Below are 12,500 nucleotides of genomic sequence, written 5' to 3'. Positions count from 1 at the left end.
ATAATTTGCAGCACTTTCCCTGTGCAGAGGATCGGTGATGGATATTGGCGGTGGGGGGGGGTCGTATAGCCGTTTTAACACGTTTTGTGAATAATTGGTTGAAGATAATTTATCGTTTGTTGTAAGTTGGTGATTAAAAAAAAAAAAAAAAAAATTAAAAAAAAAAAAAAAAATTCTCGGGAAGTGTTTCGCAAAACACAAATCACAGTCAGTCTGAAAGTTGGTTTAGCTGTGTTTTAAAGCCACCGGCTGATACAAGGTAATTCACCTGACAATTGACTGTGTGTCGTTATAATTATGCTGGCTGTTAACGTATTTGGTTTTTCCATTATTCAATCAACTAATTACAGGTTATTATTATTTTTTTTTAATCTGTTCGCTTGCCTGATTGCTTCGGGTTTTCTACACGTCTGTCTGTCTATCTGTCTGTCTGTCTGCCAGTGTCTGTCTACCGCCTCTCTCTATTTCTGCCTGTCTCTCTCTCTTTAGATATGTTTACCAATCAATCGATGTGTGTGTGTGTGGGGGGGGGGTGGGGGGTGGGGGGTGGGGGTGGGGGGTTAGGGGGCGTGGGGGGCGGGGGGGGTGCACGCTTTACCTGAGTTCGTGCGTGCTTACATATATGCTTATGTTTGTATCTGTGAGTGTATACGTCTATCCTGTCTACTTATTCATATATACACCGATGTTTTTTCTTCTGTCAGCTGCTTTGTAAGCAAGTTATATAATCATATAATATATAACCCCTGTGGCAGCCTAGGAGCGCACCGTTGGGGGGGGGGGGGGGGGGCCGGGGGGGGGGGAGAGAGAGAGAGAGAGAGAGAGAGAGAGAGAGAGAGAGAGAGAGAGAGAGAGAGGGTAGTCTAAAAGAATCTTGGTTTAAGTCGACTTGCATGGGATAAAAGAGACAACGTATCGAGCCACAAGCTGTTCTTCAGGCAGATCATGTGAGAGAGAGAGAGAGAGAGAGAGAGAGAGAGAGAGAGAGAGAGAGAGAGAGAGAGAGAGAGAGAGAGAGAGAGAGAATCAGCAAATTTAGCTGTCATGCTGACATAAACACGCACACATCGATGCATGCAACATGCAGTCTGAAAAAAAAAAAAACAAAAACAAAAACAAAAAACAAAAAACAAAAAAAAAAACCGCACGTGAAACGATGGACAAAGAAGAAGAGGAGGAGAAGGGTTAGTGGGAGGGTGGGAGCAGGAGGAGAAGAAGAAGAAGGAGAGAGAGAGAGAGAGAGAGAGAGAGAGTGTGTGTGTGTGACAGAGAGAGTGACAGAGAGAAGAAGAAGAAGAAGAAGAGAGAGAGAGAGAGAGAGAGAGAGAGAGAGTTGTGTGTTGTGGGGAGGAAGGTCACAGTTACATGTTGCTCGGAGGGCAACAGTTGCATGTGGCATGGAGGAGGGTGACAGTTGCGTGTGGCATGGAGGAGGGTGACAGTTGCGTGTGGCACGGAGGAGGGCGACAGTTGCGTGTGGCATGGAGGACGGCAACAGTTGCATGTGGCATGGAGGAGGTTGACAGTTGCGTGTTGCAAGGAGAAGGGTGACAGCTGCGTGTTGCAGAGAGGGTGACGGTGTGGGTGTGTGTTGCAGGATGTCCGGCAGTTGGTGTCTCCCCTGGTGAAGAGCTTCCAAGGGGAGGTGGACTCGCTCTCCAAGAGAAGCAAGGCGGCGGAGGGCGCTTTCCTCGCCCTCTACAAACGTCTGGTGGACGCGCCAGGTATTAAAAAAAAAAAGAAAAAAAAAAAGAAGAAAAAAAAAAAAAGAAACGTAGCTAACTGATTGAAGAAATAGTAAAGAGTGGTAACTCTCTCCATACACAAGGTACACAACTTCAAGGCAGTGCTTCTTACGCTGCCGATTCAGCTAGCACACACTAGGTAAATAAAAGGCACATTGGAACAAACCCAGACGCTTTCTCAAAAAGGAAGCGTCACCCAGACGCTTTCTCAAAAAGGAAGCGCCGGGCCTGTCCTTATACCGATCGTTTGGCATGTGCACATAACGGCAAAGACAGAAGAAATGTGCAAACACAAATGAGCTTTTTATTCAAGACTGGCATAGCCTCTTTAATCATGAAAAAGCCATTTGATTGTTTCATATTATACGGACAACATCTAGAGTACAGACAACCTCAAGAATACACATACAACATCAAGATTATATCATTATACGCAGACAGCTTAATGAATACACGACAACATCAGGAAAATACGGACAACATCGAGAATAGACAGATGACATCAAGAATACACGGGCAGCATCAATACTGTACAACCCCGCCCCTCCCACCCCGAGCCCCCAGAAAACAAAACAAAACAAAAAACCACAAACAGCAACAAAAAAAAAAACTTCAGGAATTCACAGACACCACCCATCAATAATACACTGACAGCATTAAGAATACACGTACAACGTCACGAATACACATATAAAAATACACAGACAACTTAAAAGAATACACGGACAGCATCAAGGAAATACGGACAACATCAGGAATACACAGACAACATCAAGAATACATAGACAACATCAAAAATACACAGACAACATCAAGAATACACTGACAATTTCGAGAATGATGATAAAGAATTACATGCTGCGGACACTTATATTATGGCGCCTATCCTCGGTCTGAGAGCAAGCACCGAGCGCAATACAAACATTAAAATGCACAACAGGTTGCCTGCCCTGGTAGAGCCGACTGACAGCTGCCGTCGGGCGCTCATCATTCGTTTCCCGTGTCATTCAACCAGGTTTCAGTCACGCACACGATCACACTCATACAGACAGGTAACGCTTTACGTGTACGATCGTTTTGTTTATTTATCCCGCCATGTAGGCAGCCATGTTCCCGTTTTTGGCGGTGTGCATGCTGTATACGTTCTTGTTTCCATAACCCACCGAACGCTGACAGGGGTTACAAGGATCTTTAACGTGCCTACTTGATCTTCTGCTTGCGTATAAACATGAAGAATGTCCAGGTACCAGCAGATCTATACATAATTATGTTGACCTGGGAGATCGGAAAAATCTTCACTCTGTACCCACCAGGCGCCGTTACCGGGACAGATTCGAACCTGGGACCTCAGATTGAAAGTTTAATGACAGGCGCATTAGCCGAGCGGTTAAAGCTTTAGACTTTCAATTTGAGGGTCCTTGGTTCGAATCTCGGTAATGTGTGTGTGTGTGTGTGTGTGTGTGTGTGTGTGTGTGTGTGTGTGTGTGTGACTGCGACAGTGCGTGTTTTTTTTTCAACCCTCGTCGTTTTGCACTCGGGCCTGGGACTGGCATAGGTTGAGCGATGAGCAGCGTATTCACACACACACACACACACACACACACACACACACACACACACACACACACACACACAGAGATATGTATATATATATATATACATACATACATATATTATCAAACTATTTTGACTATGACATTGTGATTCCGGGCAGACCCTGCGGGAGCTCTGGAGCAAGCGGTCCAGTTCCAGAAGCGGGCCCAGCGAGTGTCTGACTTGGAGATCGCCAACAAGCAGCTGAGGGAGACGCTGGAGGATTACAACCACGAGTTCGCCGAGGTCAAGAACCAAGGTCAGTGAGTGAGTGAGTGCGTCAGTGAGTGAGTCTGTGAGTATGTGTGTCCAGTGGTATGGTACAGATGGGGAGAGAGAAAGAGATAGATAGATAGAGGGAGAGAGAGAGAGAGAGAGAGAGAGAGAGAGGGACGTGGAGGCGGTGAGAGAGAGAGAGGGAAGAGGGGTGGAGGGAGAAAGAGAGAGAGAGAGGGGGGGGAGGGGGAGAGAAGAGAAGTAAGGAGGGTGGGAGAGAGAAACGTGGAGAGGCGGTGAGAGAGAGAGAGAGAGAGAGGGACGTGGAGGCGGTGAGAGAGAGAGAGAGAGGGGGAGAGAGAGGGACGTGGAGGCGGTGAGAGAGAGAGAGAGAGAGAGAGGGACGTGGAGGCGGTGAGAGAGAGAGAGAGAGGGGGAGAGAGAGGGACGTGGAGGCGGTGAGAGAGAGAGAGGGAAGAGGGGTGGAGGGAGAAAGAGAGAGAGAGAGGGGGGGAGGGGGAGAGAAGAGAAGTAAGGAGGGTGGGAGAGAGAAACGTGGAGAGGCGGTGAGAGAGAGAGAGAGGGGGGAGAGAGAGAGAGAGGGACGTGGAGGCGGTGAGAGAGAGAGAGGGAAGAGGGGTGGAGGGAGAAAGAGAGAGAGAGAGGGGGGGAGGGAGAGAGAAGAGAAGTAAGGAGGGTGGGAGAGAGAAACGTGGAGAGGCGGTGAGAGAGAGAGAGAGAGGGGGAGAGAGAGAGAGGGACGTGGAGGCGGTGAGAGAGAGAGAGAGAGGGGGAGAGAGAGGGACGTGGAGGCGGTGAGAGAGAGAGAGAGAGGGGGAGAGAGAGAGAGGGACGTGGAGGCGGTGAGAGAGAGAGAGGGAAGAGGGGTGGAGGGAGAAAGAGAGAGGGGGGGGAGGAAGGAAAGGGGAAAGAGAGGGAGGGAGGGATGGAGTGAGAGAGAGCGAGGGAGGAAGGGAGGGGGAGATAAGAGACAAGTAAGGAGGGTGGGAGAGAGAAAAGTGGAGAGGTGGTGGGAGAGAGAGAGAGAGAGAGAGAGAGAGAGAGAGCTATTTGGAGATTGAGAAAATGTCCAATTCAAAACTTGGCAAGCAGTTTTTGTTGCGGGCAACCTTCAATCATGTCCCAGCTAGGAGGCGCGCGAATTGCAGATGATGGTTGACACTAGCAGCCGATGGGATCTTTCCGTGACCTCTTCATTTAAACTAAAATAATGCCCATTTGATGCCAAGGATCTTACGCTGGTACTTGGTGTCAGAGTCGTACATATTTTCTTCTTCTTCTCTCTTGTGGTTGTGTGGCCTTGTGGGGGGGGGGGGGGGGGGGGGGATTTCTTGCTGCTCCACATTTTGCTCAGTTGGTGAATTCAATAATTGATGTCGCTGCTTTTCCACTCCAGCATTTCAGTTTCTTGGTCATAGTGACTGGCGTTGTCGTATCAGGAAGGATTGTTGAATGTTGCTTATTTTGTTGGACAACAGAAAGGTCATATACCAAAATACGATTGTTGAATGCTGCTTATTTCTGGACATGAGCTTGGTTTAAATAAACTTTAATTATTCAACAATACACATGATTACAATGCATTGAATGACAAAAGAGCATCAACAAGCTTAAAGCTTATACTGTGCTCACAACGTTGCACTTCAATTTTATCATGACGGCAGATGAACCATATTATGACTTGTATGAAATAACATGCATAAACAGTAAGTAATGTAATAATGAAATAAAACAAATAAACAAACAGTACATAATATAGTAAAATAATGCTAATATCAGTATTAACATGAGATTAAATTTATTATCACCAAAGTAATTGGCCTAATAGAAGAAAAACACGAAGAAGAAGAAGAAAATTTAGAAGAATGGAGGGTAAGGTGGTGGAGGAGGGGGAACAGAGGGGAGAGGAGAAATTCTAACAGATCATTGGCCAATCCATTGACATGAGCTTACAGTTCAGCCAAGAGCATAGTGAGAGCCGTATGATCAGTGGTTTCTCCACTGCAGTGGGATGTCGTTTACAGCTTAGTCTTTTTGTGAAGGACTGTGACTCTCAAACTAGGAGGCGAGATTGAATTGGCTCTTTGTGCTGCTGCTGCCTTGGGGGCTAGTTAGCGTCAGGGGATCATCCCAGCGCCGACTGTCCTAAAATCTTCTTGGTGAGAGAGTGGGGATGTAACTTGGGCAAGACACTCTCCACACTATATAATCAAATTCTTGCCCAGATAGTTGGGACAGCCTCCACCGCTGTCCTGATGATCTAAGTCGGACACGACTCACTGTCATACATACATTTCTTGCACAACAGAAATGTCATATTCGAAAACACGACTCAGTCAAGAAAGAAAAGAAAAGGACTAGTCTGATATCAAGGTGTAAACCTTCCCATAACATATCTAGGACTGGTCTGATATCAAGGTGTAAACCTCCCATAACATATCCAGGACTGGTCTGATATCAAGGTGTAAACCTCCCCATAACATATCCAGGACTTGTCTGATATCAAGGTGTAATCCTTCCCATAACATATCCAGGACTGGTCTGATATTAAGGTGTAAACCTCCCCATAACATATCCAGGACGTGTCTGATATCAAGGTGTAAGCCTCCCCATAACATATCCAGGACTTGTCTGATATCAAGGTGTAAACCTCCCCATAACATATCCAGGACTGGTCTGATATTAAGGTGTAAACCTCCCCATAACATATCCAGGACGTGTCTGATATCAAGGTGTAAGCCTCCCCATAACATATCCAGGACTTGTCTGATATCAAGGTGTAATCCTCCCCATAACATATCCAGGACTGGTCTGATATCAAGGTGTAAACCAACCCATTACATATCCAGGACTAGTCTGATATCAAGGTGTAATCCTCCCCATAACATATCCAGGACTGGTCTGATATCAAGGTGTAAACCAACCCATTACATATCCAGGACTAGTCTGATATCAAGGTGTAATCCTCCCCATAACATATCTAGGACTGGTCTGATATCAAGGTGTAAACCTCCCCATAACATATCTAGGACTGGTCTGATGTCAAGGTGTAAACCTTCCCATAACATATCCAGGACGTGTCTGATATCAAGGTGTAGACCTCCCCATAACATATCCAGGACTGGTCTGATATCAAGGTGTAAACTTCCGCATAACATATCCAGGACTGGTCTCGTGTAAACCTCCCCATAACATATCCAGGACTGGTCTGATATTAAGGTGTAAACCTCCCCATTACATATCCAGGACGTGTCTGATATCAAGGTGTAAGCCTCCCCATAACATACCCAGGACTTGTCTGATATCAAGGTGTCAACTTCGCCCGAACAGATCCAATAGAAAAGAAAAGGGCTAGTCTGATATCAAGATGTAAACTTCCCCAGAACAGATCCAGTCGGGAAGGCTTGGTTTTGTGTGAGAGGGAGGGGGTTAGGATAGGGAAGGTCGAGGAGAGGGGGGAGGAGGAGGGGGGGGGGACATGTTCGGAATGTCACCGCATCGGACGGCCTGATGCCCTGTCTGCCCCCATATCGAAGTCACCACAAGCATCATCATCCCCCCCCTGCCCCTCTCCCCCCCCCCCTACTCCGTCATCACCCCACATCAACCAATCAGGGGCGACTCTGTCCCCCCTCCCGCACCCCCCCCCCAACACACACACACCCCACACGCGCCCTCCCTTTAGCCAATCAGCGCCGACTCTTGAAGTCCTCGTGAATGGCTGGCCTCGATTCCCATCTCTGTCTCTCAATGGCAGCTGTGCTGCCGACATTGCAACTTGTTGCTGCAGTGGTGAGGGCGGTGGCGGTGGCGAGGGTTGGGATGGGTTGTGGGGAAGGGGTGGGGGAGGGGGTTGGGAGGCTGGGGTGGGTGGGGTGAAGTGTCACGATCAGAAGAGATCTGCCCCTCATTTGTGAATTGGCCCCGGCGTTTTTTTGTTTCGTTGTCATTGTTGTTGTTATTGTTGTTGTTGTTGTTGTTGTTGTTGTTGTTGGTGGTGTGGTGGTGGTGGTGGTGGTGGTGTGGTGTGTGTGTGTGTGTGTGTGTGTGTGCGTGTGCGTGCGCGCGCACGCGTGTGTGAGTGTGTGTGTGTGTGTTTGGGAGGGAGTGGGAGGAGAGCATGCACAGGCTGCTTCGCACGTGTCGCCTGATCGCTTATATTGAACAATTCAACAGTGTGTGTGTGTGTGTGTGTGTGTGTGTGTGTGAGCTGGAGAAGGTGCGGAAGGGGAGGGATGGGTATGGGGGGGTAGGGGGGTGGTAAGTGTGGCTTGTGTCTGGTGTTGTGGGATTGGGGGGTGGGGGGTGGGTTCAGAAGAGGTGGGACTGGTTATTCCTGTAGGTGGGGTGGGTGGTGGGGAAAAGGGGTTAAAACAGGATGATATCGTTTGGTTGGTGGTCTTTGACATTCTGGAAAGAGAATGGTGGTGTAGGAGATGGAGGTGGTGATGGTGGTGGTTTGCCCTTTCGGACTGGCATTGAACACTGTGGGTCCTTCCCGCCCCCCCTCCCCCCAGCCTCCACCCCCACCCTCCCACTTCCCCCGTCACGGAACACAGCAGTAATTGTTTCGTTTCTGTTCCAAAACAGCGGACATGGTACACTCACTGGCGAGCGCGCGCGCGCGTGTGTGTGTTTGAGTGTGTGTGTCTGAGTGTTTGTTTGCGCGCGCGCTAGTGTGTATGTGTGCATGATAATGCCATGTGTGCGTGCGTGGGTATGTGTGTATGTGCGTGCGTGTGCCCACGCGCGCGGCTGACAAAACGTGGGTGGGGTTTGGGGGGCGGGGGGGGGTGAGTTCTAGAAAAGGGATGGATGGAAAGATGGAGAACTAAAACTGTGCTGCTTGAATGAAGTGGCGGCAAACAGTGGAGAGAGAGAGAGAAGAGACCTCAAGACTTATTCACAGTCGACAGGGTGACACCAGCGAACAGGCTTGGGGACCGTGGAGTACGGAGCGCCTTGACTGCCTCGTGCGTCCAACGACACACGGGAGCATCTAGTTCTAAGTCGACACAGACAGGCCGCTAACGTTTGGATTAAAAATGACTGGGTATGCATCACTCATGAGATCACACAGGAAACGAGGGTTAACACGAAATGATTATATTAGATTGTTTTCCTTCTGTGTAGGATTGTGTTGTGGTTGTGCTATGTTGTATAAATTTTCGTCCCATCAGATTTCTCGGTCTGTGTGACTGCACTCCTCGGGGAGAGCATGTTGCCATAGTGCAGTGCCACTTTCTTCTTCTTTTCTTTCTGTAGGTATGTTTGTTTGACTATTAAAGTCAAATATATATTTTTTACAGAACTTTGCCATGGACAGCCCTTTCGTTGTGGGTTCTTTTACATCCGCTATTTAAGGAGGAGGTTGGCAGAATGGTTCAGACGCTTGTCTGCCAATACAGAGTCCGTGAGGGTCTTGGTTCGAATCCCGCTCTTCCCCTTTCTCTCAAGTTTGACTGGAAAAATCAAACTGAGCGTCCTGTTGTCATTGGGGTGGGACTACAAACCGAGGTCCCGTGTGCAGCACGCACTTGGGCACACTGAAACAAGAAACCGTGGCAGTAAAAGTGTTGTCCTGTGGAACAAATTCTGCAGAAGAAATTCGACTCTGACAGACCTGTACACAAATACATGCATGCACTCAAATGCCTGACTAAGCGCGAGGGGTTACTCTGCTGATCAGGCATCTGGCTGGCACAGACGTGGTGTAGCGTATACGGGTTTGTCCGAATGCAGTGACGCCTCCTTGGGAAACTAAAGCTGAAATTAAACCTGTTGCTAAGTATTGTATTGTATTGTATTCTATTGTGGTGTGCTGTTACTTTCCGGTCATTACGGATTTCTCTGCAAAGAACAGTGCAAGGTAAGGGCCGAGTTGAACGTGCGCCACTGCCTGTCTGACGTCACTGTAAGGTGTTGACAGTTGTCGCCCAAACATGGGTGGATACCCCAGGATTGATAACTATAGGAAGCGAGAGAATCTGAGCGCACTTGACAGTGGTTTTTCTCCCTCCGTAAGACCATGAGCGGTGGTCCTGACGCTAGTCATTCAGATGAGACAATAAACGGAGGTGCGGCATGCACTTAGTACACGTAAAAGAACCCACGGCGACAAAGGGGTTGTCCCTGGCAAAACTGCGAAGAAAAATCCTTTTTGATAGGAAAACAAATCCAACTTGCAGGCAGAAAAAGGTGGCGCTCTCACTGTAACGGCGCTCTCTGCCCTGGGGGAGCAGTCTGAATTTCACACACAGAGAAGAAATCTGTCTCCGTTTCTGTCTCTGTCTCTCCCTCTCCCTCCCTCTCTGGTTGAGTTCTTGCCATGTTGTTTTGTCTCATGCGTACTCGCAGCCAACAGCCTGAAAACCTGGTCCTTATGAATGATGATGACTGAATTGACGAGAACTGACTCGTTGCAGGAGAGTGGACACAGATGCCATTCTCTCCCCTCTTACCCCGCTCCCCCCCCGCATTGCACACAGATGCCAGTCCCCCCCACCCCCATCCCCCCGCCTCCCGCCCCCCCCCGTATTGCGGTATGGAGGGGGTGACTTGCTTACTCACTGCCCCATCATTCTCTCTGGCATGTAGTGCAGCTATGAAGAAGCGCCACTGTCCCGTCTGTTTAGGTCCAGTCTCTGATGAATGGTATCTCAGGTGTGTGTGTATGCTTTGGGGTCTTGAGTTCTCCTTCGGCTTTTCTGCGCCCGTGTTTTTTATTTTATTTTCTATTATATATATATATATATATATATATATATATATATATATATATATATATATATATAAACACACAGGGGGTATAAACTGGATGAAGAAAAAATTACGTTCTGTTAAAAGAGATATAGAACGGATCATCTTTAAGACATCATCTCGATTGTTACTATGTTACTTAAAAAAAAAAAATGTTATAGAGCATTCGGGAGGAGAGAGAGAGAGAGAGAGAGAGTATATAAAAATGATTGTGTGTGTTTTGTGTCTGTGTGTCTGTGTAAACACATACAACACACCCACGCGCCCTTCCCCTCTTCCTCCGCTCCGTCAACACTCCCCAGTGCAAGCCACCCTCTCCTCTCTCACACGCACACACACACACACACACACACACACACACACACACACACACACACACACACACACAAGAGGCTGTGACTATATAGGCGATCGATTGGGGAAAGCTAGAACAAGTGACGCCCAAGAAATTGCAGTGTTCCAAGTGAAGAAGAAGAAGAGGAGGAGGAGGGGGAGGAGGAGACTTCACATCACTGGAGCCGGCATCGCTTTGCTTTGACACTGCTGGAAGAACATTGATTTTTCCAAAAGGTAGTGGAGGGGAGGTGGGGGGGGGGGGGGTTGAGGTGAGGGGATGAGGATGCTTCGAAGACAGGGGTGTAGGGGAGGGAGGGTGTCGGGGAGGGGGAGGGGGGGCGTGGGGGGGGGGGGGGGAGTTAATGTTTTGAGCCAGACAGCTTTGTGTTGTCGGCGATGGAGCGGGGGTAAGGCCGCTTAGGTGAGTGAGTAATTTGATCAGCCATCTTCGATCTGAGAGAGAGAGACGGGTCTGTTATGGGTGTGTGTGTGTGTGTGTGTGTGTGTGTGTGTGTGTGTGTGTGTGTGTGTGCGTGTGCTGCAGTTGTGGCTAATTGCTTGCTCTCAGACTTGCTTATCTCAGTCTGTGTCTGTGTCGGTCTCTGTCTTTTGTTTGTCTGTCTGTATGTTTGTCTGTCTGTCTGTCTCAATCTGTCACTCTCTCTCCCCACCTATTTCTCTCTGTGTGTGTGTGTATGTGTGTGTGTGTGTGTGTGTGTGTGTGTGTGTGGTCCGGTATGACTCTCACTCTGTCTGCCTAATCCACCACGGCTTTGTCTGCCTGTCTGTCTGCCTGTCTCTATCTTTCTCGCTGATTCTTGGTGGCTATGTTGGTTTTCTTTTCATGATCGGGGTCAGTAACATCATTTAGGGGGTGGGAGTTGGGGGGCAAGAGGGGGTTAGGGGTGGGTGGGGGGCCGGGGCGGAGGGGGCGGCGAGGGGCAGGGGGGGTTGCAATCCGAGATAAATGATAACATTGATGTTCTAGGGGGAAAGCATCGTCTGGCTTCAAAATATCAAAATATGTTTTTGTTTATTATTTATTTGTTTATTTTCATAACGCTAAATCGCTTCTGCGCATCCTTTCATCTTCGGTTGGCTTTTTAAATTTTCTTATTGTTTCTCTGTCTCTCATTATTTCGACATCTCTTTGATTTTGCTTGCCTGTTTGCCTGTCTTTCTTTCTTTCTGCCTCTGTCTGTCAGTCTGTCTGTCTTCTGTCTGTCTGTCTCTCTCTCACGCATACACACACACACACACACACACACACACACACACTTACGCATCCAGACACGCAGGACCGTCATCTGATTCATGCAGTTTCATGATATGCAGTGTGTGAGTTCATTCTTTAAAGTCGCGCGCGCGCGTGCGTATGTTATGTGTGTGTGTGTGTGTCCGTTTGTGTGAGTGTTTGTGCACGCGTGTTGGCATACGAATAATTGCGTGTGACTGTGTGTGTGCATGTGCATGTAAGTGTGTGAATATGATACATACTTAGAACGCAGTTTAATGCGAACATTTTGATGTTCTTTATGTCGTGGTATTAAGGTTATGATTATGTGTAGATCTCTAAACAATTAAGATTCATTTATTAATTCTGTATCTCACTTTCAGTAACTCTCTGTCTCTCTCTGTGTATTTCTCCCCTCCCCCCCCCCCCACCACCCACCCCGATTTCTCTCTTTGTCTCTCTGTGTCACTGTCAGTGTCTCTGTCTCTGCCTCTCTCTCCCTCCCTCTCTCTGTCTCTCCCTCTCTGTCTTTCTCTCTCTCTCCCTCCCCCCTCTCTCTGTCTTTCTCTGTCTCTGTCTGTCTGTCTCTCCTTTTC

General features: G+C 48.2%; 1 protein-coding gene across 1 annotated transcript in view; it reads left to right on the top strand.

Moving 5' to 3' along the window:
- The window catches only part of LOC143275075 (homeobox protein cut-like 1), a 136,415-nt gene that overhangs the window by 40,622 nt on the left and 83,293 nt on the right, over positions 1-12,500 (top strand). The window contains exons 3-4 of the mRNA XM_076579140.1: positions 1,598-1,724; positions 3,460-3,597. Of these exons, the coding sequence (XP_076435255.1) occupies positions 1,598-1,724; positions 3,460-3,597 (265 nt within the window). The remainder of the gene's footprint in view (positions 1-1,597; positions 1,725-3,459; positions 3,598-12,500) is intronic.

The sequence above is a fragment of the Babylonia areolata genome, chromosome 29, assembly GCF_041734735.1.
Source record: "Babylonia areolata isolate BAREFJ2019XMU chromosome 29, ASM4173473v1, whole genome shotgun sequence".
NCBI lineage: Eukaryota > Metazoa > Mollusca > Gastropoda > Neogastropoda > Buccinidae > Babylonia > Babylonia areolata.
This window is presented reverse-complemented; position numbering and strand designations above follow the sequence as displayed.